This window comes from Pseudorasbora parva, chromosome 22 (genome assembly GCF_024679245.1).
Source record: "Pseudorasbora parva isolate DD20220531a chromosome 22, ASM2467924v1, whole genome shotgun sequence".
NCBI lineage: Eukaryota > Metazoa > Chordata > Actinopteri > Cypriniformes > Gobionidae > Pseudorasbora > Pseudorasbora parva.
Window position 1 is genome coordinate 21,944,731 of NC_090193.1, and position 26,329 is coordinate 21,971,059.

Consider the following 26,329-nt stretch of genomic DNA (forward strand, 5'->3'; position numbering starts at 1 on the left):
TTTTGTAAATAGAACTAATTTAGACGCGCTCAAAGTTTCAAAATTTGCTGTGCGCACCTTCGCGCTAATGCAGACACTTCGAGTATAAACCAAGCTTCATGCTTTAGTAGGTCTACATTTTAAAAAAATACACACTGCACCTTTAAGGTTCATGTTTCGCTGATGTGGTCATTTTACATTTTTATGATTTAATAGCTTTTCATTAAACTCATGAACCCCAGTTTGGGAAACTCGGACGAAATGTAATATAATACATATGTTGACAACAAAAAAATGTAATATTTTTTTCTCTTTGTAATTTTAAATCAACATGTTATAAGTATTCATATCAATGTGATAAATAGGTAAAAAGTAATCCAAAAGTAGTCAGATTACATTACCTTAAATGTACTTAAATGTACTTTTCTAACATAATAATAATAATAATAAATTTTATTTATAATGCACTTTATAATAAACAAAATCTCAAAGTGCTAAAGATGTCATTAAACATGTCATTTTGGAATCAGTATGTAATCTAGCCAGCACAGGGAATTTATCTATTCTTATATTTACTAAAACATTAACTATCTCAGTAGGTTGCTGGCAACATTATGCCAATTTAAGTGCATATAGTTCTTAACTTTATAAAAAGGACCACTGGCAAGTCCCTGTGTACTCTGTGAGAAATAACATGCTGTGCTGTCGGATTTAACACCTACAATCATCTCTGAGTGGATATTCTCTAGTAGTGAGTGAATGAATGAATGTTCAGTGAAATAGGCCCTGGAATGTGATGTAAGACCCTTTGAGAGTCACTGACCCAGCCCCCTCACATTGTTCTGACTGAAAGCACAGGTTTATATTTGTGTGTATGATTGCTATGTGAGAGAGAGAGAGAGAGAGAGAGAGAGAGAGAGAGAGAGAGAGAGAGAGAGAGAGAGAGAGAGAGAGAGAGAGAGAGAGAATGTTTGGAGTACATGAATCATCAGTGCAGTCCAAAAGCTTGGTGTATTTTTAGAGACACCTCATTGTTTCATCTTAAAACAAGCTAAGTGCACCATTAAAAGTACAATATAATAGTCCATATGTCATGTTGTATCGCCACTTGTAACTCTTCATTGCGGTAAAAAAACTTCCTGACTTATACCGTCAAAGCAAGTGTGCCCTTCTGGGTTGAGTCAGAAAAATGCATGTGGATGGCTCACTTCCCATCGTGCTCTGCAGCTGCCGTCCTGCCTTTAATCTGATGCATTGATGGATGTGGCACAGCAGTACTTCCGTACAGTCAAGAGCCCTTTCAAAGTGGAAGAAGTGGGGCAGAAATAGCCAGCCAGTCTACAAGGTCAGGAGCTCAGTGTCCTAGCCCAGCATTGGATAGCTTAATGTATTACACAGCCTGTCTTTCCTTTCCTCTCTTCGCCTGTACAGGTTGTAAATAGTTAACGAAACTCCAAAGCAAACTGAATTTCAAGCAAAGTCTCGGTTGCAACCCATTAAAAGAAATCACTTTATATCACATATATCAATTTTTTTCATATAATTCAACCTGACACATGAGTGCTTTAGCATAACTGTAGGGAAAGTTAACCAAAGCATGGATTATTTTAAAGGTCGCATTCTTTGCGATTCCATCTTTCAAACTTTAGTTAGTGTGTAATGTTGCTGTTAGAGCATAAATAATACCTGTAAAATTATAAAGCTCAAAGTTCAGTGCCAAGCGAGATATTTTATTTAACAGAAGTTCCCTTTCAAAGCCTAGAAGGAGAATGCAGCCATTTGCACAGAAAGTGGAGGAGGTTTTTTTGTTGTTGTTTTGTTTTACCTTGATTCCTTGAAGCTCATTCCCTGGGTGGAATTTGGTTATCTCATCCTGTGGTCTCACCAGAAAAAAAGAGACGTAAGCATTCCTCGGCAATCAGCTGTTGAGCTGTACAGCTGCCCCAGTGTTGACTTAGAATGATAGCTATCAGCATTTTTTGCTAAGAAAGGGGTTTGTGATGCTTTTGTGTAATGAATCAACATCCATGTTAGTGTGCCTTTGCATTTTTAGAACAACTAGATAGAAATTAAATCAAAGAAAAAAATGAATTAAAACTGGGTACATAACTGGGTCTTCCAATAGTTTAAAGGTCATCAATAAACCAAGTAGTGTTTCCAATTTTAACATTCTTAAATATTTGCAGAAAATCCTAAATTACTTCTGAAAAACTGAGCACACAGGCTTTTATTAATTAAACAATCAAAAAAACAATGTTTCAATTTCGGAATCACAGAAAGTACAACTATTGTGATCAATATTAAATCTATATCTAAAGCTCTAAGGATGGTTAAATATCATTAAAAAAATTGGAACAGCGCAGAGGATACTGGATAGCATCATGTCAAGACGCTGTGCTCTACAATGTTTATTGTACTTCATATTGTGTAAGTATCTGGCTAACCAGCTAACTCACGTTATTACTGTCTTACTGAAATACTAATCAGCTGTGGGCCACTATTACCAAAACTGTGACTATTAATGCAGATTGTCTGCCATTCTTACTACTTTGAGTAAAGATAAAGGATTGCTTATCTTATGATATGGAATATCCGCGGAAGTGTTATTAGTATCTCATTTCACAGATAGTTTGTTTCTGTATTGATTTAAAAATGCAGATACAATGTAAAGTATTTGTTCTGGCTCTTGTTTAAAAATAAAAAAAAAATCCGTTATTACAAGCAGAATGTGGTGGTTGGTCAGTGTTGTATTTGTCCCGCCCTTCCTCCACTGTGATTGGACGGCTGGGTGAAGAGTGACAGTGAGGAGTGCTGAGTTTTATTCAAAGTTGGACATTCTGCAACTCTCGGCGACCAGGAAAAAATGCAGAATGCTCAGCGCTTGAGCGTGAAAAACGCCTTGCTCATGGCATTCTAAAAACGTGGCACTCCTGTTGAAAACAATTGAATACATCAGCCAGCTGCATGCAGAAACGCTTTGGTGGACACATGGCCTAACGGTAATGGGGGTTTGTTTTTCCAAAATTCGCGCTGTATGCGGTAGACCAATCACAATAGACTGGGTCATCTGACCAATCAGAGAAGAGTAGCCTCGCGGAGAGGAGGGATTTAGAGAGTCGCTTGAGAATCATTGAACATTATGGTGATGTTTAATGTATATTATGAGAACATTTTTCTGTTTGATGTATGTAAACCTGTTGTTGGAGACCACCAAAACAAAATGAGGAAACTTTAAAGTAGCATAATAAGGTCACTTTAATATAGGAAAAAGTTGACTTACATTATTTCGACAAACTTTATTTCTTTGCATTTCTTATTCAGTCAAATCCAAATTTACATTGGTTGCCAGTAGCTAAAACTTTATTATAATAGATATTAGATGAAACTTAAACTAAACAGAAATGGTTCCCTTGGCAACTAACTTGTCCCTAAAGGGACAGTGCATCCTTATCATTTACTTACCATGGTGTTGTTCTAATGCTGCATGCCCTTCTTTCTTTTTATGACCACTTCTTTCGTTTTCTTTCGCGCTTATATAGTGACCAGCATCAAGCTTTTTTAAAAAGATGCAAAAGTATCATATAATGATATAGGGTGATCTATTCCTTTAAATTAACCTGTTGGGCTTCACCCCCACTTTAGCCCTAATTACTAACTGGAAAAAAGAAAAATCACAAAAGCACATTACAATCACTAGAGATTAAACCAAAACGAACTAATAAACACTATTTCATTTATTACTATAATAACAGAGAAACATTTTATCAGAAATTAATTATGCTTTGCCACTGCCTAAATGTTTTATATGGTAAAATCATATTGGTTCAACTACTGTGCTGATCAAGTATTTGATACAGTATGTATCGTGCATTGTATGTCAGACATACAGACAGACTGGGATTTAACACACACTTATAAATGTGATCAGAAAAGAAGCCAGTCAGCCACATGATTTGGAGAGCAGCATAGGCTTATGGCCAGGCATGTCAGTGAGCTTATGGCTGTGGGGAACAGAGTGGCTGTCAGTGCATGTTCCTCTCCAAGACTAAAGCACTAAGACGGGGGTAATTGATACTACTGTGTGTAGGGGTTTGGCTCAGGCTGGCATGGTAAATGAGAAGCACAGTCTAATAAGAGATACCCTCTTTTCAGATGGCTGCACATCCACACAGACAACTTAAGCCACCTGGAAGTTAAAGAGCCAACTGCATTCAAATAGATTTATGGACGTTTTATTAAGTAATTTAACCGCTGTTGTTGACTTTCTTTCGTTTTCTCTTTGTTGCGAACTGGTGATGTTAGAGGGATTGAAATAAGTATTGATTTACCCAAAAAGGCATTTCTCGTTAAGCATCATCTATGCATGCTGTGTTCGTTTTTGGTCTTCGTCTGACCATGAGATTTCAGATTAGAGGAAAGTGGTGTGAAGTGTGTCAGTGAGGAAATAATATAACCCCTATAATCTTGCAAACTATGCAAATATATAAAAAATAATAATCTGACATCATGCTCAGATGTTCTGAGATATCAAAAATCAACCCCACGTGGGGCCATTTGTCTTTTATGCCAAAAATAATTAGGGTATTAAGTAAAGATCATGTTACATAAGGATATTTTGTAAATGTATGTAATATTCTACCTTAATTTTTATTTACCGTAATATGCATGGCTAAGGACTTCATTTAGACAACTTTAAAAGGCGATTTTGTCCATATTTGGATTTTTTGGCACCCTCAGATTCCAGATTTTTATATAGTTGTATCTCTGCCATGTCCTATCCTAACAAACCATACATCAATGGAAAGCTTATTTCTTTCAGCTTTCAGATTTTTCATATAAATATCATTTTCAAAAAATAGACCCTTATGACTGGTTTTGTGGTCCAGGGTCACATACCGTATTTAGAAAGATCCCATTATATACAGCTGCCTGTGATTTAACAGATTTTATAAAAAGTTGTGCATGGCAGGTAATATGAATGTGTATGGCGTGTAATATGAATTTGTTAATTATTATATTATAATGTTATTGTAACAAATTATTAATGCTGAAATTGATTCCTAACATTTAAAATATTTTAGCCTATTATTATTTTTCTGGCTGATTTATGAAAATGTGTTCATATATGGAAAATATGAAAAACTTTAGCTTAGTTTAGTCTCATAATTCAATAAAATCAAGTCCAGCAGCCAAATAAATAAAATCAAGCAAAGCTAATGCATCATTAGGGTACAAAACCTCTTAAGGTATGGTGCTACATTATTTGCCTATAAACGGTGTTCTTTCCCCTGCTTGGTTACTTTTTTTGGCTTGTGAAATGCGTGTATTGTCTGGGCTCTTTACAGTTGGAGGGAAAGTGGCTGATTTGCATGTAAATGATTCCAACAACACCAGCTATTCACGTCGCTAATTAAACTAATGTAGGGACGTTGACTTGCTGACATCATGGACGCTCATTACCATTCACAAGCTCGAGTGGGCAGAGCGAACAGCGAACCAGTCGAGTCCAAGCCACGGTTCACTGAGCTCTCATAGCCTGTTATTGACGGGAAGCGCAGGCTGTACATGGCTTTACGCCCCGAACGCTGCTGGGACTATCACAGAGAAACGCGCTGGATCTGCGGGGACGCTTTCGGGCTTTCATGTTATTGTAGATGTTTTATCAAAAGCGCCAGAGCTTGAGGCATGTTTTCCCAGGACGATACCTTTGCACGAACTAATGCTGGCCAGTAGCGCTTGACAAAGACGTGCGGATTGGATCGCAGCGAGCGCTTGTTTGTGGACAAGTGAAAGTGCGCCAACTGATCGCTTTTCACGCTGGAAATGTGCAGCGCGTGCTTAGATCGATTCACGACTGGCGACATAACACTCTCTCATCTTCGTTCATGGTAAAAGGTAAGTGTACGTGGCTCGATGTGTTACTTGACTCGGGTCTGCAGGTTAAAATCCGCGTGATGACTTTTCCCTTCGCTCGCTGCGTGATGAGCTTGAGCTATTTCGAGAAAGTTGATCCATAAACTTAATTTTACAAATCAAACGTCGATATCCTACTGGTTTTCATCATGTAGGCTAACGTTACGGAGTAGCCTAGGCGTCTGTGTTAAAAAATACTCTTATCAGATAGGCTAGATGTCTTTTTGTGGCGTTTACCTTTTATAGCCTATAATAACGCCTTAGATTTTTATCTGTGAAAATGACTTCCAAAATTAATACAACTTTTCTCCTTGTTATCTTGTATCTTCAGTCATTGCTAGTTGACCTGTCCCGGATTAAGCCTTTGTTTGCTGGTGTTTTGTTGGATTAACACATGAAGGGACAAAGTGGAGAATAATGCCCAGGAGAGAAAGAAAAACCAGGCAGCTGCTGTTAAATTCGTATAAGGGGTTTTCTTTACCGTACACACTCGCGCTGCTCCTGAGTCCAGATCGTAGATTATTATAGCTAACGATGCCTTATCCGTGAACGAATCATTGAATCACGGTTTAAGAAACCATGGGCTTGATGAGTTCTCAAATCAACAACTCATTGAACCGAGAATCGTCTATTTCGTGCGAGTTGAGTCGTGAATCAATGGCTATTAAGATTACTATAAAGTTAACAACCCGGACACACTGAAGCTCGAGTCGCCATTGGCTAGTACATTATTATATCCTACTGTATAATAATGTACTAGCCAATGGCGACTCGATAATTTATACATTATTATTATCATTATTAGACTACTTATTTTTTTTGAATCGCCAGAATTTTAATGGAATGAAATAACAATGCAAATACAATCTCTACATAAAAATATGAAATATAAAATATACATTTCAAACATTAAAAGACATGTAAACAGTCTATAATAGCTAATAGCTACGAACACAATCAAACTACAAGCAATAGCACAAATAAACAATAGAGCAAAGATTAGTCAGATACATATTAGGTAGATCGTTAGAGATAGGCTATTCAAATAATCAAATGGAAAATAATTGCACTTCACTGAATAAATTACATATAGATTAATCCTTATAAAAGTTGCTCAGTCAAGGCCAGGGTTTTTCAATTAACTTTAAAAAGACAGTAGCAGGAATATTAGGCTGCTTTCATTTTAAGACAATTCACAGATCCAGTATACTGATACTGTTACACATGTGCTTTCTTTCTCGACTGTTTACATTCACTTATAGGGATAGTTCACCCAAAAATAAAAATGCTGTCATTATTAAGGCATGCTCAAGTTGTTCCAAATCTGTACAAAAAAATGTTCTGTTGAACACAAAGGAAGATATTTAAAAAGAATGATAAACCAAGCAGATCTCATCCCCCACTGACTACCATAGTGGGTGGCTGCAGAGATCTGCTTGGTTACAAATATTCTTCCAAAATATCTTCCTTTGTGTTCAGCAGACGAAAGAAATTCATACAGAAATGTATACTGGTTTGGAACAACTTGAGGGTGAGTAAATGATGACAGATGTTTTATTTTCAGGTGAACTATCCTTTTAAGACAAAAAAAGTACTGATTTAAGTTTACAATTTTCATGACGCATGTAGAACGCGCAATGCAATTCAACTGTCAGTGACAACGTTGTGACGCAATTATGTAATGATGCACAATAAAAAAAAAACTGAATCAGTTTTTAGTATTTGAAAGAACCGATTTAAGGATTTAATCTCCATAGCTGTTGCTATCTTTCTGGCTGTCAGTGCTGTTACTCTGGATTGAATCCATCTTATTTTACAGCACTTTTCAATTAAATCAATATAGTTTCCTCCCTCACCGCTCATCCATTTGAAGCACCCTCCATTAAACTGATTTCTTTTTCTTCAAATAATTGATTTATTCATATGTCTAAGTTCATATAGTAGTAGGTCATCAGTCACGAGGGTTGTCTTGTTTCAGTCACTTGTGTCACTGTATATATTAAAGGAGCTTCTAAAGTCATAAAGGCTCAGATATGTGGCTACAGTAGTACGCTCTTCATGTGAATAGTACTTGTATTTTGTATTGTTGAAGCACAGACTAATTCGGTACCAAACAGCACTGCTTATGAAATCAACAGAATTAGCTGTCTTTTAAAAAACACCAATGTTTAATGTGGGAAAAGTACACACAGTTGCATATACACAAAAGATAAGTGAGAATAGATGGTGAAATGGCTTTCACTAGCACCCAGCTGTGACCAGATTCTCCACTGTGTGTTGCCCTTTAGAAAGGTTGTTTAATTCATCCGGAATTATGCCATGGAAAAGCTTGGGAGCCTCATCAGAGACTGGAATTTTTCAAAATCTACAGCCAGTATTATTGGCTTTAGTCTCTTTGAGATACTGTTACAGTTTTTGTTATTAGTTTAGATATGTATTAGTTTTTCAAAGTATATGGTACTTTATACAGTTTTAGTTGTGTTGGTAAAAAAATAAAAATACATTTCAAGTTACAGTTTTTATTTTAGTTACAACCTTGGCTACAGCAGACCTGGTTTCTCTCTTATTAATGGCAGTTGTATTAAACATGACAATGCCACTGTTGTCTAGCAATAGGCTATTGTTAAAAAGAATTAGATTGTCTGGTGGTGGTGTTTAAGGGGATAAGTTCCCCTCAAGCTAAAAAGAAGTCCACATCTGTTGTTGTCTGAACAATTTAAAAATGCAATGATTAACCCACAATAAGCAATTGTCCGATCAGATCATAAATCACATTTACCACGTTCCGCTTGGATGCCTCAGGGGCATAACAACCTTCTGTGTCATCCCTAGATTACATTCCCAGTCTTCCATATTTGCTATGTAGGACAAATCCTTTCTAAAGGCTCTCAGTACTGGCTTGTAGATCACATTGACATGACGTTTGTAATGAATTCAGCATGCGTAGTTGCAACCCGGCATCCTTTTTAATTCAAATCACATTTAGATGATTGGAAGAGCATTATCGATGGACCATGCAGTGGTATTGAGCCTGGAATTTGCAGTCATATGCGAAGCATGTCAAAACGTGGAAGGAGTATCACTCAGTCCTTTTTTATGTGTGGTTAAGGACTGAGGAGGGAGTTACGGTGACCTCATTTTTGTCCAGTTCATTTATCTGGACAATATCCCTGAAACTCTTTCAGTGTCCCAGAAATCTTAGTTCAGCTAAATGTTCCAGATATGTATGCATTATTAGTTATGATATATTAAGGTGTTCTGATGGAAGACTACACTTCCCAAGAGTACTGGATTGCTTTGTAGCGATTCCTTTTTGTTTTGCTGCCCGCCCTTATATTTTTTAGTTGATGTGCTCTACAGAATGACCAGACACTGTGGGAGAGAGCGGATACGTTTCTCAACAGTGTTTGGTATTCACAGATGGCCTGTTTGAGGATCTCTATGTTCCTGTGAGTGTTCAGTATTAGTGTGAGTTGTGAAGTTGCCAGTTGCCACCCTCAAGTAATGCAGGTGAATTGTCCTTGCTCAAGGGTGTTGGAACTGCAGAGAGACCAGCTGCATGGCCTATATATAAGTCTGCTCACTGGTTACCTCCTACAGAACCTTCCATCTAGTCTCTGAGTTTTTTATTTTGATTCAAAGAGATGCTTTTAAACTACTTGAGGTTCGTGCAGGTTTTAAAGCACTTTATCCATTTATAGGTTGTTTTTGTTTTCTTCATCTTAAATATTTATAAGTGAACTATTGTGTTCAAGGGCAGTGTTTTTCCAACCTTTTTTGTCTAATGCACCCCCATAGCCCCATTAGTAAGTACCCCTTCTTTGACACCAAGGACTATCTTCCTTTTGAGTTATACGAGGATGTCATTTTGCATTACTAATAAAGTCAGCATAAAATACAAAAATCATCCCTTTTTTATATAAATGCATATTGTTGATTTTATTGGAAACAGTTCATCCATGCATACACTCACCTAAAGGATTATTAAGAACACCATACTAATACTGTGTTTGACCCCCTTTCACCTTCAGAACTGCCTTAATTCTATGTGGCATTGATTCTACAAGGTGCTAAAAGCATTCTTTAGAAATGTTGGCCCATATTTATTGGATAGCATCTTGCAGTTGATGGAGACTTGTGGGATTCACATCCAGGGCACGAAGCTCCCGTTCCACCACATCCCAAAGATGCTCTATTGGGTTGAGATCTGCTGACTGTTAGTGCAGTGAACTCATTGTCATGTTCAAGAAACCAATTTCAAATTATTCAAGCTTTGATATATGGTGCATTATCCTGCGGAAAGTGACCATCTGAGGATGGGTACATGGTGGTCATAAAGGGATGGACATGGTTAGAAACAATGTGCAGGTAGGCAGTGACATTTAAACGATGCCCAATTGGCACTAAGGGGTCTAAAGTGTGCCAAGAAAACATCCCCCACACCATTACACCACCACCACAAGCCTGCGCAGTGGAAACCAGGCATGATGGATCCATGTTCTCAATGCCAAATTCTGACTCTACCATCTGAATGTCTCAAACAGAAATCGAGACTCATCAGACAAGGCAACATTTTTCCAGTCTTCAACTGTCCAATTTTGGTGAGCCTGTGCAAACTATAGCCTCTTTTTTCTTATTTGTAGTGGAGATGAGTGGTACCCGGTGGGGTCTTCTGCTGTTGTAGCCCATCCGCCTCAAGGTTGTGCGTGTTGTGGCTTCACATATCCATTGCTGCATACCTCGGTTGTAACGAGTGGTTATTTCAGTCAAAGTTGCTCTTCTATCAGCTTGAATCAGTCGGCCCATTCTCCTCGGACCTCTAGCATCAACAAGGTATTTTTGCCTACAGGACTGCCTCATACTGGATGTTTTTCCCTTTTCACTCCATTCTTTGTAAACCCTAGAAATGGTTGTGCGTGAAAATCCCAGTGACTGAGCAGATTGTGAAATACTCAGACCCGCCCGTCTGGCACCAACAACCATGCCACACTCAAATTGCTTAAATCACCTTTCTTTCCCATTCTGACATTCAGTTTGGAGTTCAGGAGATTGTCTTGACCAGGACCACACCCCTAAATGCATTGAAGCAACTGCCATGTGATTGGTTGATTAGATAATTGCATTAATGAGAAATTGAACAGGTGTCCCTAATAATCCTTTAGGTGAGTATATGTTATAACTCTGAAATGGCACACCTCTCTGGTGACATTGCCAATAATCTTATTTGCATAAAACTTGTATTTTTTACATTGAGCTCTACTGCCATTTAGAGACCTCCGTCTGCCTGAAAAAGCCTGCATAAAATTATAAATGGATTTTTTGTTCTACGTCCATGAAACGGTCTCAAGTAATTTAACATAAAACCAAGCTCGTGCATGGTTTGGCGTGGCAGAATGCACGCAAAGTGCGCTCCCTTAATAACTCATAAAAAGCTGAAATCTCAGTTTGTTTGCGATCTCTCATAGCTCCGTTATGAAGCTGACGGCACAATGAATCTTTCATACTGTTTACAATTTCTTTGTTTTAATTAGAGGATTTGCCAACATGCAGAATTCAGGACTGAACAAAAACTCACTTTGAGCTGAAAGTTAGTTCTATCTTAAATGCATCTGATTGGCCATTGTGTTTTCGAAATCAATACACGTGTCCTCGATTGGCTACATTGCACAACGCAGCAAAAAACATGTTATAAACAGAATCTCTGCTTATGTTTGTGTTGTTCTTGTTGCTTTTGTGCAATACATAACAATTTATTTGTTTTTAGATGTTTTATTTTTATATATTTCTATTTTGCTGGAATCCCGCAAATAGTTTTATTTTCCTGCAAACCCGCACACACGAGTACCTTACCACCTACACTCAACCATAAAATCTAGTCCTGCGCCGCACTCTATTGCGTTGGGTCCCGCGAGTCCCATCTCTGTGCAGGTCTCTACTTCCATCCAATCAACAACAACCGATGGATAGAGCCAAGCCCCACCATACTTTTTTTTGTTTAGTTTTTTTTTGGATAGCCCATTTCATTTGGATGTACATTACAATAGAGAAGAGACCCTTGCTTGTTATTTCTGTTACATTGTGACTTTAATGCTATTAAAGTGGCCATTATAATGAGACACCTGAGGTTGTTAGTTTTTGACCGTTCTGCAGCCTATCATAGAGAAACTTTCCCTGAGAGTCCTAATAAAGAATATGTTCATTTAAAATAATCCAGATGGGATGTTTAACAAGAGTGAAGTCATTTGCACTCTTTCCGGTATTTTTAAATCTCATAAAGACTCAACTAGTATGCAATATCATATCACTCTCAAGTGAATACCCAGTCATTGTTGCAATTTTAATAAGATTTGAATTACAGTTATATAAGTGTAAAGTTTGGGGTCAGACTTTGTTTTTTTTCCTTTTTAAAGAAATTTTTAGGACACGTTAAATTGATAAAATATGACCATAAAGACACTTATGTTACATAAGATTTATATTTCAAAATATGCTGTTCTTTTGATCTTTCTATTTATCAAATAATCCTGTATAACAGTTTAAGCAGCATAACTGTTCAACATCATGAATAATAAGACATTTTTCTTGAGCAGGAATTCAGCATATTAGAAGGATTTCTTAAGGATCATGTGGCACTGAAGACTGGAGTAAAAATGCTGAAAATACAGCTTTGGCATCACAGGAATAAATTACATTTTAAAATATAATAAAATGGAATACAGTTAATTTAAGTTGTAATATTACTGTTTTTTTTTTGGGGGGGGGGGGTGTGGTTTTTTTGTGTGTTTTTTTTTTTTAATCAAATGAATGCAGCCTGGATAAACATGAGAGAGAAAATCGTACTAACCCTAAAATCTATCCCACATAGACAAAATAATCTATCTGTCAAAATCTATCTAGCTCAGAGTTGAAATACTCACCTGGTTGTGAAACTATAAGTATATTTTAAATTAAGAGTTATAATCGAGGCACGGGGATTTTGTGTAGTTAAGCTACAGTCTTTATTTATTCTTGAATACATAACACAATTGGTAATTTAATATTTGTAGGATTAAGTAAACGTTGCATGTTTTTTGAAGCAAATGCACAATGTCATGGTCACATGTAGTCAGATTAACATGTATATGCTGGAAGAATTGTATTATCTAGGTCTGTTAGTCAGACTTAAAAACAGGACTGCTGGGATTTTATTCAGACTAAAGTATTTGTGACATTTTAAAAAGACAAGTTGTTTTAATTAGAGTGAAATCTCACATTTAAGTGTGTGTTAATGCACTTAAAGCATGTAGATGAAATACCACCACTCACTTTTCATATCCTTACGACAATAGAGGCATGATAACAGATTTGCTGATGGCTTAAACTAAACCAACAGACATTTTTTTTTCTTGCTTCCATAGCAACTAGAGTTATTTGACGTAGATGAACATGTTCTTAAGTTAACCATCTGGGCAATGTGAAAATGTCAGTCAATCATTGGGTTACTGGCCGGTGTCTGTCTTTGACACCTTGCAGCCTGTCAGGCCTCTGAGGTGCTAATGGGATTGGCCCTAAGTGGGCGGCTTGTTTTCTCCTCCTTTGGTCTAAGAGGTTAGTTAATCTGAGCAACTGGCCGGCATGCTTGGAAAGTGTGGTTTTTGGCAGAGCTTGACGCCTGTGTCTGCTTGTCTGGATGCTAACCAGACGCTGCGTGTTTGACTGGTGGAGGGTGTTTCATCGTGACATGAGTCATTGGATGTGTTGTGCGTTTTTGTTGGACTCTATGGGCCGCCCCTGGTTATACCCAAATGTGGATGTTGATTGACATAATAAAAGAATAAAAAAAGAAAAGCTGTGTGGGAGAGTTACTTGAGATAAGAGCTGCACAGTTAATTGTTAAAAGATCACAATCTCAATTCAAACACCCACACGGTCTTATTCCTAAGGGACAATGATTCTCCTGTGTCTGTTAAACATTTGACAAAATCACAGCGAAACATTCAAATCCGTGTTGGCACTGCTGTTGAGCCAAAAAGAGCTGTTGTCATGTATATGAAACCTCTTCTTTTTAACCACATAGTATCATTATTTCTTTGTTATAAATATTCATTGTCACAGAAGTACTGGGATAAAAGTTTATTGTTAAGATATTAAAACTGAGGTATGGTGGCAATGGAAATAGAGTAAATCCCCTTTCGAAATTAATGTGATGCTTCAAACAACGACTGTATTGATTGCAGCATAATGTCGCTAACAACGGACTTTAAAAAAATTCAAAATATTTGACAAAAATCATTAATTCAAAAGATTCGTTTAAAACACTGATTCATCCAGTAGTGAAACAAGTGAAGTATTTATGAGTGAGTCATTGAATCATTCTTTATTCACATATATATAATATTAAATAGACTGAAACAATTGACATTTATTCAGGACTTCTAGTAAATTACGTTATTTTGTTTAGTTGTCTGTTTGTGATCTCAATTTGTAACGATTTATAACAAATTGAGGTACAAATCCGCTTCTTTCGTTCATTCTTCATTGTATTAAATTAGTGTATTAAAAAAAAAAGTGTAGTTTAGTTTTGACTCTTAATATATACGGACCCCATCACATGACATGCAGGAAAAAAATAGTAAGCTAAATCGTGTATTTGTTCCCTTGACCTGCTAAATTTACTTTTTTTTTCTTGCACGTCATCTGCGGGGGTCCATAATTTTATTTTTTGATTATTATTTTACCTATAAATATAGCTCTAGATGTTAACATTACTTAAAACCATGTTCCTTAAGTTTACTTTGTCACATCATCAGAATAAAGATCTGCTCTTTTTTTTTTTATAAATCAATGAAATATTTGGATTAATCCTGAGTTTTCAAATTATGGAAGATCAAGGAACTGTCATTTAAGGAGAAGCCACCCAGTGGCTACCCAAATGGCAAGGTGTGTTTTATTTAACTGTTGTTTTCTTTGCCATTTAGGAAGATCTGTCTCCACTGTAAGTGCCTTTGTGAGGAGCATGTTGTGACCACAATGCCTCTAGAGATGGAGAAGACCGTGACCAAGCTGATGTACGACTTCCAGAGGAACTCTACATCTGATGATGACTCTGGCTGTGCTCTGGAGGAGTACGCCTGGGTGCCGCCCGGACTCAAACCTGAACAGGTAACACTACTGCCCTGGCCTGTACCCAGATCAGATTTACACTCATTCCAAAGTTAGTATTACTTCGTAAGGATACGTAAAGGGATTAAAAGTGAAAGTCAATTACTTTTTTTTACAGAAGTTTTCTAGAATTTCTATCTATCAAAGAATCCCGAAACAAAGTGATCACACGGTTTCAACATAAACATTATGTTAAACAACTCAACTTTTTCAACCCTGATAATTATAAGAGATATTTATTGAGCTCCAAATCAGCATACACTCTTAAAAAAAGCTTTCAAAGCGGGGTATTCACAGAGATGCCATAGAGAAACCATTTTAGGGATTCCCAAAGAAACTTTTAGGCTACATCTACATTAATCTGGATACACTTGAAAACAGTGTTTTCATTTCAAAACACACTCCGTCAACACTAGTGTTTTCCAAAAGTTTCTAATCCACGCCGACATGTCAAATAACTGAATTTCACTTTTACGGAGCATGCATAAAACCTCATAAAAGCTTGGTGAGATGGAACAGACATTATAAAGTTATCATGCTGTTCTCCTGGCACGATCATTTTTTTTAGCAAAATATCTCGCCATTCACTGATATGTCCAGGTCGCTCTTTGTCACCATTATATGTTTGGTCTAAAACACTACTAGTCTCATCATTTTCAAATATGAAAATGTCAAACAGATTTCAAATGTATCCACTTGGGAGGGCATCTTCAAAAAGCTCAAAAAGCTTTGGCAGGACAAAAACGGTGTCTCAGTGTGGACAGAAGGCCAAAACGGAGAGAAAAAGATGCGTTTTCAAACGAAAACTCAATCATGAGGACACGGCCTTAGTGACCAGTTTTTAAAAGAACTGCTTTTTTTGTGTGTGAAGAACATTTTATTAATCTAAGAAACCTTTTCCACTATAAAGAACAATTTGTGCAATGGAAAGGTTCCATTTAAAATGTTAAAGCCATCAATGCCAATAAATAACCTTTTATTTTATGTATTAAAATGATTTCTGAAGGATCAAGTGACACTGAAATTAATGATGCTGAAAATTCAGCTTTGCCATCACAGGAATAAATTCCATTTTAAAATCTATTTAAATAAAAGTTATTTTAAATTGTAATATCTTACAATAATATTGTTTTTATTACTGTATTTTTGATCAAATAAATGCAGCCTTGATGAACATAAGAGACTTCTTTCAAAAACATAAATAATACCATACCGACCCACTGACTTTTTACTTGTAGTGAATATTTATCTTTTAAATGGGTTGATAAATGGAATGCAGTGTGTTAAAGACAGCTTTTACTTTCATTGGTATGTTTAAAGAAGCATTCAGGCATTCTGCATGAAATTTCGACAAGGCTTTAAACGTTTAGAAGTGAAATAACCTTGAGATGAATGTCTCTTTATGATCTCTTATTTTTGCTGCACTAATTTTTGTAACTATAGCAATGCTCTGCTTCAGAAGGTTGGTGTGTGAGGTTTATAAGGCACTGGTGTGTGTAGAGCTTTTTATGGGCCAGTGAAATCATTTATAGATGTGAGTTTCATTTTCATGATGAACTGAAGAAAGTCTTGTTAACGCAACAGCAAAACGGGTCAATAAGCAATAAAGCACCTCCACCATCTGCAATGGCTGTCCACCATATTGTGTGTCTGGAGGTCACATGATGTGAATCTGATCGGCTCTAGTTTATTAATTCACATTTGCCAACCTAAACGATCCTATCTAGGAAAGATAATGAAATTGATGGTCGAGTTAGACTGATATGAAGCCTTTTTGTCATCTCTTGATCATAAATGCTTGATAAAATGATGGTAGCCAGTGTATATAGTAGAGTAATCTCCTATAGATTATATAAATGATTCACTAGGCTGTATTCCAAGTGCCCTGGGTTTGTAGTGGCTCTGGTTTAAGTCAATACCAGCAGTTTTTTAGCATTCAGGCAGATGGATGGGAGGAAGTTGCTGGGATACAAGAACTCAGTGTCCATGCATGTTATTAGCAAGCTATTAATTATGCTTCCCTCTCTGTGCTTTGAAAGCTGGTGTCTGCAGTTTCACCCAGAGACAGTGATTACCTCAGGCCATGACAAATTAGCTTTGCTTAGACATAGAGTGGAAATTTAGGCCATCCACATCCATAATAAGATAAGATGGCAGATTCCTGCTGTGCATTTCAGAACATTTGGGATCTGGTTTAGAACAAGAAATCTGTTTAAGGACATAAAAGCATGATTTGCTGTTGCTGAGGTATTTAGCAACTGATTATGTTAGCTTCATGGGCAAACTTTTAAATCCGGCCCTTACTTTTGTGCCGGAGATTCATTTGAAAGTTTTAACACCTTGCCGAGTATTTTTTTGCAGTGAAGACGGCCTTGTTTGTTTCTAAAATCTCTCTCTTGACACACGCACGTGCAAATGCTTACATGAGTGAATTAGTTGAGTAATCCAATTAGCCATTTTAGAAATGTAATGACCTATCATTTTGAGTCAGCTAAGCAGCTCCACTTGGCACAATACATGTTGAATACTAATGACTCTTATGAAATGGTTTGTTTTAGTGAATCAGGAACATGCACTACATAAACAGTGTAGCCTGATTTACAATCAGTTGGCTCATTTATTTTTTACATCAGGTGTCTTTAACAACTATGCACTAACATTTGAATAATACAATGATACAGTGCACTTGTGTACTTAAGTTTTAGTTTTTTCATCCTATTTAATTTCTTTAATTACATCTATAATTACGCTTATTAGCCCTTAAACCTAACCATACCACCAAACCTGTCCCTAACTTACCCATGTTGAACCTCAGGAGCAGCAAAAGTGTTTTGCAGTTCAGCATGAACACAATAAGTACATTGTACCTAACCTTTTTTTTAGGGAATCAGAAACATACTGCACTACCAGTGTAGCTTGAATTCTAAGATGAATGACTCTTGTTTTTTAATTATTTTTTTTCATCTACAAATTATTTTGCATATTTACTGTGTCATCCAGTGTATATGCAATGTCTCCTTTCTCTGCGGCATTGGCTCTATTCAATGGAAAACAGCTGTTTGGGCTCTGGGTAGTTTGCCCTCAAATCAAGAGCATTTGCATTTTTTTTCTCTGTCTGGCGCAAAATGCAGTTGCCAGATCCCTTGACACCAGGGCGGGTTGCCAGATCCCTTCCTGCTGATTATAGTTATTTCCACAAGCTGTTCCTCTGTGTGAGTGCTTTGGGCTCTGGGTCCATGTCCTTCTGATTGCTGTGTCACAACAGTTATTTTGCTGGCCCAGGAAGTGTGTTATTGTTGGATGTCTCCACTGTAATTTACCAGGACCATACCACAGTTGGTGTTTCGTGAAATATTTCAGCTCTCCCAAAAGAACCTCTGCACGAGTCCTTCAGAAACCCCTTGCTGACACTGTACTGGCCAACACAAGCAACAGAAGAGCAATCAGCTCGTTTAAAGAGACAGCTCCTTATTACAGGGAGGTATTTAAACACCGGACATGGATGGGGCTCTGAAAACAAATCCCACGCATTACAAAAGAAGCGGATGATTTTGATTCGGACCGTATTTCAAATGTTTCTTGGCGATGGTAAAACATATTTTGATGGGACCCTGAGATAAATTGCATTTCATTTGTGTCTTTACATATCACTCATTCACACTGCTTTGTAAAAAACACAATGTAGCATTTTAGGACATTCATGTTGTTCTTTAAAGATGCAGTGTGTAATATTTGTGAGGATCTATTGACAGAACTATGTTTTCAGTGGTGTATAAAGACCTTATATAATGAACTGTCATGTTTTTATTACCTTAGATTGAGCCATTTCTGTCTACATTTTGCGCTGTCATGTTTCTACAGTAGCCCTAATCAGACAAACTCTCCGCTGTCTCAGACCACGACATCTTTGTCCTGTGTTGGCCACCGTAGCTTCTTTAAGTGCTTCGAAAGGGAGGGGTGAGCGGTGGGCGGTTGCAATTCACAAGATGCCGCTAAAAATGTTGCACCCCTGGTGACACCAAATGGAATTGAAATCTGTTTATTTTAATTCAAAGTATGATTAGTATTTAATACAATTATTTGCTTTTGTATCAGTTAGTATGCAGGATTGTGAAATGTCTAATATTTTTATGAAAAACTGATGTTTTGGTATATTTGTACAGTACACTAAGTTTATATTTAATGTTTTGAATTAATGTTTTGATTTTTTGTGCTCTCATTTTTGTTAAACATTTCTATATAACTTTTTTTGTATTCTTGTTTTTGCACTAGAGAGAAATTAGCACTAGAAAGATTTTTCATGTACGTTTACTAATTTGTTTTTATCTAATTTATTTTACTGTAGCTTTATTTCATTTAACAAACAGCATTTTGAATAGTATTTTGTTAATGTTTTTGCAGCTCCTGTATGTTCAGACATGGTGAAAATGCTGCTTGCTTATAAGGCTTTATTTCATTACAGTTTCTCAGTTGTTATTCAGCACTGTTTCGTATTCTTTGCTGTTTATATGGAATGGCAACGGAGGCAGATGGCCCCTGCTATATATCAGATTAAACCATTAGGCCATCAGATCTGTGTAATAGGTTTGGACGGGTGGTCTGAGGATGCAGAACCTTATTATGGCTCCTGCTAAGTCTGGATTCTTCACTGGCCTGTTTGCGTTCCAAAAAGTACTTCAGCCACGAGTCGACAGACAATTATATTATAGTGTAATGTAGACTCATGTTCTCACTCTTTGGCAATTAGAAAATTAAATGTGTGATGTAATTACACTTAAATTTCATTATGCTGATTAGACAACTATGCTGTCCATTTTCGTCCAAAAATGTAAAGCTTATATGGTTAATTAAGGTGGGAAGAGATCTGGACTTGAATTCTTATCATCTTGAGATAAAGGGTCCTCCATTGAAGCACGTCAGAGGGGATAGAAGGGGCCGATTCCATTAACTCATGCATTGCTCATCCATAAATCACTCTGACTGTTATAGCTGTGTGTGTGAAAGGCGAGGACCTTGGGCAAAATGGGGGGAAGGGGTTAACACCAACAGGGATATAGAAATTCCACCCCCCTGTTTGTCACCCAAGTGCCAAAATCCAATTGTTTGATTTAACAAACCATATGAAAACAAGACTTGGTTGCCCTTGAACCTTCTGGTGATTTTATTATTTATGTTTTGTAATATTTATGTATTTATTTTTAAGAATAATCATAAAATGTTTATTATTATTATTATTATTATTATTATTATTATTATTATTATTATTATCATCATCAATGTATTAGTTGTTTGTGACTTGCAAGTAACAAACTGTAAAAACCCTGCTGATGCTTTACTTCTTAATTATTATTATTATTATTATTATTATTATTATTATTATTATTATTATTATTATAGCACTTTAATTTACAGTCCTGTTCCCCATGTACATACTAAGTACATACTTATTATAGAAATTAAAATAAAAAACTAGATACTAACCTTGAACCTAAACCTAACCTTAACCCATGTAGTTGCCTAATATTAACCAGTACTTTCTTTAGCAAGTACACTGTAAGTACACGTAAGTGCACGTACTGTAAAATAAAATGCATTCATTATTATTCATATTTATTGTTGTTATTATTATGTATCAGTATCATATTGAAATGATCCCTTTTCTGACTATAAACCACTATACACATAAAAAAAGACTTAAATTAGCCTGCAAAATAGGCTTTATCTGTTTAAACAACATTATAATACTTTTTTATTTATTTATTTATTTATTTATTTATTTATTTATTTATTTATTTATTTATTTTACTAGCATGAATTTAATAATTCAAGCTTCTATTGTTGTCTATTGTCATTCCAGGTCCATCAGTATTACAGCTCTTTGCCGGAGGATAAAGTACCATACGTGAACAGTCCTGGGGAGAAGCATCGCATCAAGCAGCTTCTGCATCAGCTTCCCCCACATGACAATGAGGTAAGATCAGCTTGGGCTCTTACATGAAAAGGTCACCTCTCAGAACACATGCATGTTTGTTCATGCCATCATTTACACACGTGTCTGTCTGTCCATGTTTATGTGGCACCACTGATCTGAGCTCTTGTTGTGCAGGTGCGATACTGTAATGGTCTGGATGATGAGGAAAAACGAGAGCTGAAGCTCTTCAGCAACCAGAGGAAAAGGGAGAACCTGGGCCGCGGTAACGTCAGGCCTTTCCCGGTGACCATGACTGGAGCTATCTGTGAACAGGTGTGCAAGTGTTCATTTGTGTGTGGTATTTGAATGAACCGTGGTTTGGGGTGGAGGGTGTTGTGGCCGCAGGAAGAGATCAGCTTCTGTGGTTCATTGAAACTGGTAGTTTAGTTCTAAGCCGATTATTTTCATTGTCGGTTTCAAGGCTTCCTCTATGGGTTTTGTGTGTTAGTCCACCTGGGATGTCATGTAAGTGCCAGTAAGTGAATTAGAGCTGAGTTTAAGCTGGATATGCATGTCTGTGACCACCTGGCTTGTTTCCCTCCCCTTCTGTTAGCTCTTAGAAACAGATGTCACACTTACAGTTTGCCATTTTGTGCATTTTTAAAAATGTATCCTCTACTGTGACTCTTAAAGATATAAGCCCCCGTTAAGCCCCTTCTGTTGTTGAAAAGATGCCGTTTATCCAATAAATATTGGTCTCGAAGGTAACTGAGGCGCAAGTGTGTGTTTGTGGGTACATGCATGCATCTGTCTATCCCATTAAACATTTGCTGACTCTGTATAATGCAAGATATTGTGACATGCTGAACGAGACCTTTAATGAAGGAACCAGCTAATGTCAGCTATTCCTTTATATATGCCAGATATAATATGGTGGCCACTTGTCTTTCTTTCTTTCTTTCTGTCTTTCTGTCTTTCTTTCTGTCTTTCTGTCTTTCTTTCTTTCTTTCTTTCTTTCTTTCTTTCTTTCTTTCTTTCTTTCTTTCTTTCTTTCTTTCTTTCTTTCCTTTGTCTGCGGATGTGCAAAAAATACATACACTTCTATCTACAAGTTTGGAGTTGGTAAAGAAATTAATACTTAATACTTTACTTCAGCAAGGATGCATTCAATTGATCAAAAGTAACTGTAAAGCTATTATAATGCTACAAATTATTTCTATTTCAAATAAAGGCTGTTCTTTTAAACTTTTTATTAATCAAGGAATCCTGAAAAAAATCCATCATGGCTTCTAAAAAATATTAAACAGCTCAACTTACATAAATAAAAAAATTAAGCACCAAATCACTAGTCTAGAAATCTAGATGCACCCTAGCGGCAGCAAATCTAATCTGCCCGCGAGTGTCGTCTAGCAACTCTCAATACCCTTCTGAGCTGTATTCCCCTAACTCTTGCCGGGCCAATCACATCGTGTATAGAGTCGGTGGGCGGGGCCATAATGACGATGGCCGAGTTACGTTTGCATGGTTCTAGTAAACACAGAAACTGGCTAACGGCGGTCTTTCTTATCAGCTTTGACCGAGACTCTGGAAGACTTGGAGTTAAGTTTTTCTCTGAGAAAAGAACAAAGAACGGCACTGAAGTCATTCTTAAAAAGGGAAGATGTGTTTGGAGTTTTGCCGACCGGATACAGTGAATGTTTAATCTATCAACAAGCTCTGCTTCACCTTCGTTGATCTGGTTGGTTGTGTACCGTATCTTATCGCGTGCAGAGGGAGTTTGAAAGACAACCGTTTATCCCGCCCCTCAGATTGAGCCCAGTCAATGGTGAGTTTCCAGACCAAACATCTTGATGTGGGTCGGGCTTGTCAGGCTACCAAATCACCCTATTAAAATGATTTCTGAAGGATCATATAACACTGAAGACTGGAGTAATAATGCTGACAATTCAGCTTTGCCATCACAGGAATAAATTGCCTTCTAAAATATTTAAATTGTAACAATATATTACAGTATCACATTTATTATTATATGTTTGAGCAAATAAATTCAGCATTTGTGAGCATGACTTTCAAAAACATTAAATATAATGTTTTGATTTGTTAGGGTTGTCTGATCATAGTGGAAGTTTAAATAGAAAAAAACAGCCTAATGCAGAAATACATGGGTTTCAGGATGTATTATTTTGCATTACAGTTATTTTCCTTTTTTAACTTTTTTTCAAACTTGTATATTAAAACACATTTGAGTTTTTATCTAATCAGTTGGACAATCTATAAACACATCTGCAGGTTACTTATAGTATTTGAGTCTCAAGATAATGGTTATTGATTTAATCTTGTACCCTGCTGCTAAATGACCTATAATAAATGTCAAAAGGACTCTTTTTAACCCTTTAACTCTCTATCATTTTCAGTGTGGGGGACAGATAAACGGAGGTGACATTGCCGTCTTTGCATCACGGGCGGGCCACGGAGTGTGCTGGCACCCACAATGCTTTGTGTGCAGCATGTGTGACGAGCTACTGGTGGATCTTATCTACTTCTACCAGGACGGGAAGATCTTCTGTGGCCGCCACCATGCTGAGAGACTCAAACCTCGTTGTTCGGCCTGTGATGAGGTTAGATACTCTCGCCCTTCTATTACAAGACATTAACATTATCTTATATGTGCTAATCCATTGCTACATAATATAACACTAGAGATATTTGGATGTAGTCCTTAAAAAAAAAAAGCTAAACATTTTCAATCACTCCTTTTATCAAAGTGTTTTTAAAGGAAATAAGGCTATGAATGTCCTAGTCCTGATTTCACAGACAGGGCTTAGATTAAACCAGAATTAGGCCTTAGTTTAATTAGAACATCTAAGTAGATTTTATAAACTTGCCTTGGAAAAAAAGTTGAGACAAAACAAAGGCACTGACATTTTAAGATATGCTAGGGCAAGTTGCTTTCAGTTAAAACAGCTCAAACGTGCATTTTAGTCTGAGACTGGGGCTAGGCTTAAGCCTTGTCTGTGAAACCCAGGGGCAGTATTAACATTGAGGACATTTCTTCATCTTAAGACGCTGTCACAGAAAAACATTTCACAGGTCAATTTTTAATAGAGTAACGATTAGGGATTCACAATATTTATCAGACAGATAAATTATCGGAGTTTATGGGTGAAAATTGCATATTTTTTGATAAATAAAAGATATCCGATAACTAGATCCCATAAAGATCTAGCTGGGGAGGCGTCAAGTTTTAATCACTGCATTTTATTTATGTACCGTATTTCCTCAAATAAAGACCGGGGCCTTCATTTACCTGAACTGTAGAAGGGAACCGGCTTTTATTTGAAGCAGGCTTTTATTAGGGGCAGGCCTGTATTTCTAAATCCGTCTTTTTGAAAAATAATGCTTTAAATAAACCGTTTTAAATTAATAGCAAATAAAAGCTATAGCATTCCAGTGGACAGATGTCTTTGATTTTTTTAAAGAAACATGCAAACATATCACCATTTACAACAACAGCCTGAAAGGCGACAAAGCAATCTCAGTCAGAATTACTGTAGCCTAATCAGTAACCACCATTGAGACTGTTGGAAAATTGTAAAATGTTTATTCCGTGCTAAATTTTTATATAGGTTGCACCGCACGTGAGGTTATTTTAGCCTACTAACCCGACTCAGCGCTTCCTATAGCCCTATTGGTTGCACGTGAGAGAAAAACGTAATTATGTTATCGGTATCGATTTTTCATATCATGCATTCCTAGTAGCGATACATGAAGCACTGCTTACTCAGAGGTCATTTCCAAACAAGCAGCTTGATATTGGTCAACGTGGCAATTTTGTTGCAAGTAATTCTGATATGAAATCCTAATGGGGAATCTTTTTTGACTGTATGTGTCCCTTATGCGAAATTCCTGATCGCATGGATTCCTATTGAGATGACTGCATTTAGGTACGGTCACATATATACCATTGTTTGCAAAAATCCAGTCATACCAATAGGAGTCTGTGCGATCAGTTTTGCGTAAGGTAAATTAAAAAAAATAACAATTTTCAAGATTGCATGAATTTGCTGCATTGACCAACAGTAAGCTGCTGGGTTTGAAAATGACTTTTTTTGTCAGCAGTTTCATACATCTCTACGTTATTGACAAGAGACAATGGACCTTTTTTCGTAGCAGTTTCACTAATGTGACTGCAACTTTTTTTTGTAAATGTGCAAGTGCACTAGAAAAATGAATGCCTACAATCTTGTAAAATGCTATAAAAATTGAGGTGTCTCTCATTGCGCAGTTAAAGATTAAACTGAATTAGCCTTGTTGTTCTTGTTCCCATTTTATGTAAAGACAGCTGAATACATTGCATGATTACCATGGTTACAGAACTTCATCTCTATAGTGATAATGGAGTTACTGCTGTGCAGCAGCTCAATCTTTGGCCTCAGTAGAGCTTTTAGCTTCAGTCCTGTCACTTCCACTGCAACAAAATGTTCTCATTCTTTTCTCTGCTTCTGTCTCTTAGATCATTTTTTCAGATGAGTGCACAGAGGCTGAGGGCAGGCACTGGCACATGAAGCACTTTTGCTGTTTCGAGTGCGAGACGGTTCTGGGCGGCCAGCGGTACATCATGAAAGAGGGCCGGCCGTACTGCTGCACCTGCTTTGAGTCCCTGTACGCAGAGTACTGCGACTCCTGCGGGGAACACATCGGTAAGAGCCCATCTATCAGTGCCGACCTGGAATCCCTTCAGCGTCCATGCGAGGCCAGTCCGCTTAGCTCTGGCAGAAATTGCACCGTAGCAAATGCCAAGAGACGACTGACCTGCTTTTTGTCTATCATTAAGATATTAAACATAAAAAGCTTGCAAGCTGATAGTTTAGTCTGGCATTCACGTTCAATGTTTTGGCAGCTTGTTTTGTAGAAATGCAATCCGGAATTACTTTCCACACAGGACCTCAGAAAGTAATTTCATGAAACTGATTATAAACAGGAAGCATCAGTGCGGGTTTTCAAAACAGATGTTGTCCATTAGAGCGTGGCCACTTTAGAGCTGTGATTTATAATCGAAAGTATTTCTCTGATATGTGGCACATATACATGTATAATCAGCTTTCTCCAAACACGTCTACACCTCACGAGAAAGATGCGATCCTTCAAAGACATCTTTGTTCTGCATTTGTTTACTTGAAGTAGCGCTCTTATGTCATGTCTAAAGGATTACTCTCTTGTGCATTGGCTGCAATATCACATGTTGCTAATTTTATTTTGTCCTACCTATTGTTTATATTTAAATACACTAAAAAAGCAAATCATATATACGGTAATTTGAATAAACCTCTTCTAGGTTGGTTTAAATTTCTGTATTAAAATAAAATTTCTATTATTAGATTTTTT

At 36.9% G+C, this 26,329-nt stretch overlaps 1 protein-coding gene across 4 annotated transcripts in view; it reads left to right on the forward strand.

Annotated features, from left to right (window-relative positions):
* prickle2b (prickle homolog 2b) overlaps window positions 1-26,329 on the forward strand; it is a 119,771-nt gene that overhangs the window by 85,523 nt on the left and 7,919 nt on the right. For 3 of the 4 annotated variants that reach the window (XM_067431593.1, XM_067431595.1, XM_067431596.1), the window contains 5 exons: window positions 14,850-15,033; window positions 20,891-21,004; window positions 21,140-21,277; window positions 23,359-23,562; window positions 25,458-25,644. In XM_067431593.1, coding sequence (XP_067287694.1) covers window positions 14,850-15,033; window positions 20,891-21,004; window positions 21,140-21,277; window positions 23,359-23,562; window positions 25,458-25,644 — 827 coding nt within the window. Of the gene's footprint in view, window positions 1-5,324; window positions 5,875-14,849; window positions 15,034-20,890; window positions 21,005-21,139; window positions 21,278-23,358; window positions 23,563-25,457; window positions 25,645-26,329 lie in introns of those variants that run through there. The other variant, XM_067431594.1, reaches the window with a different exon arrangement.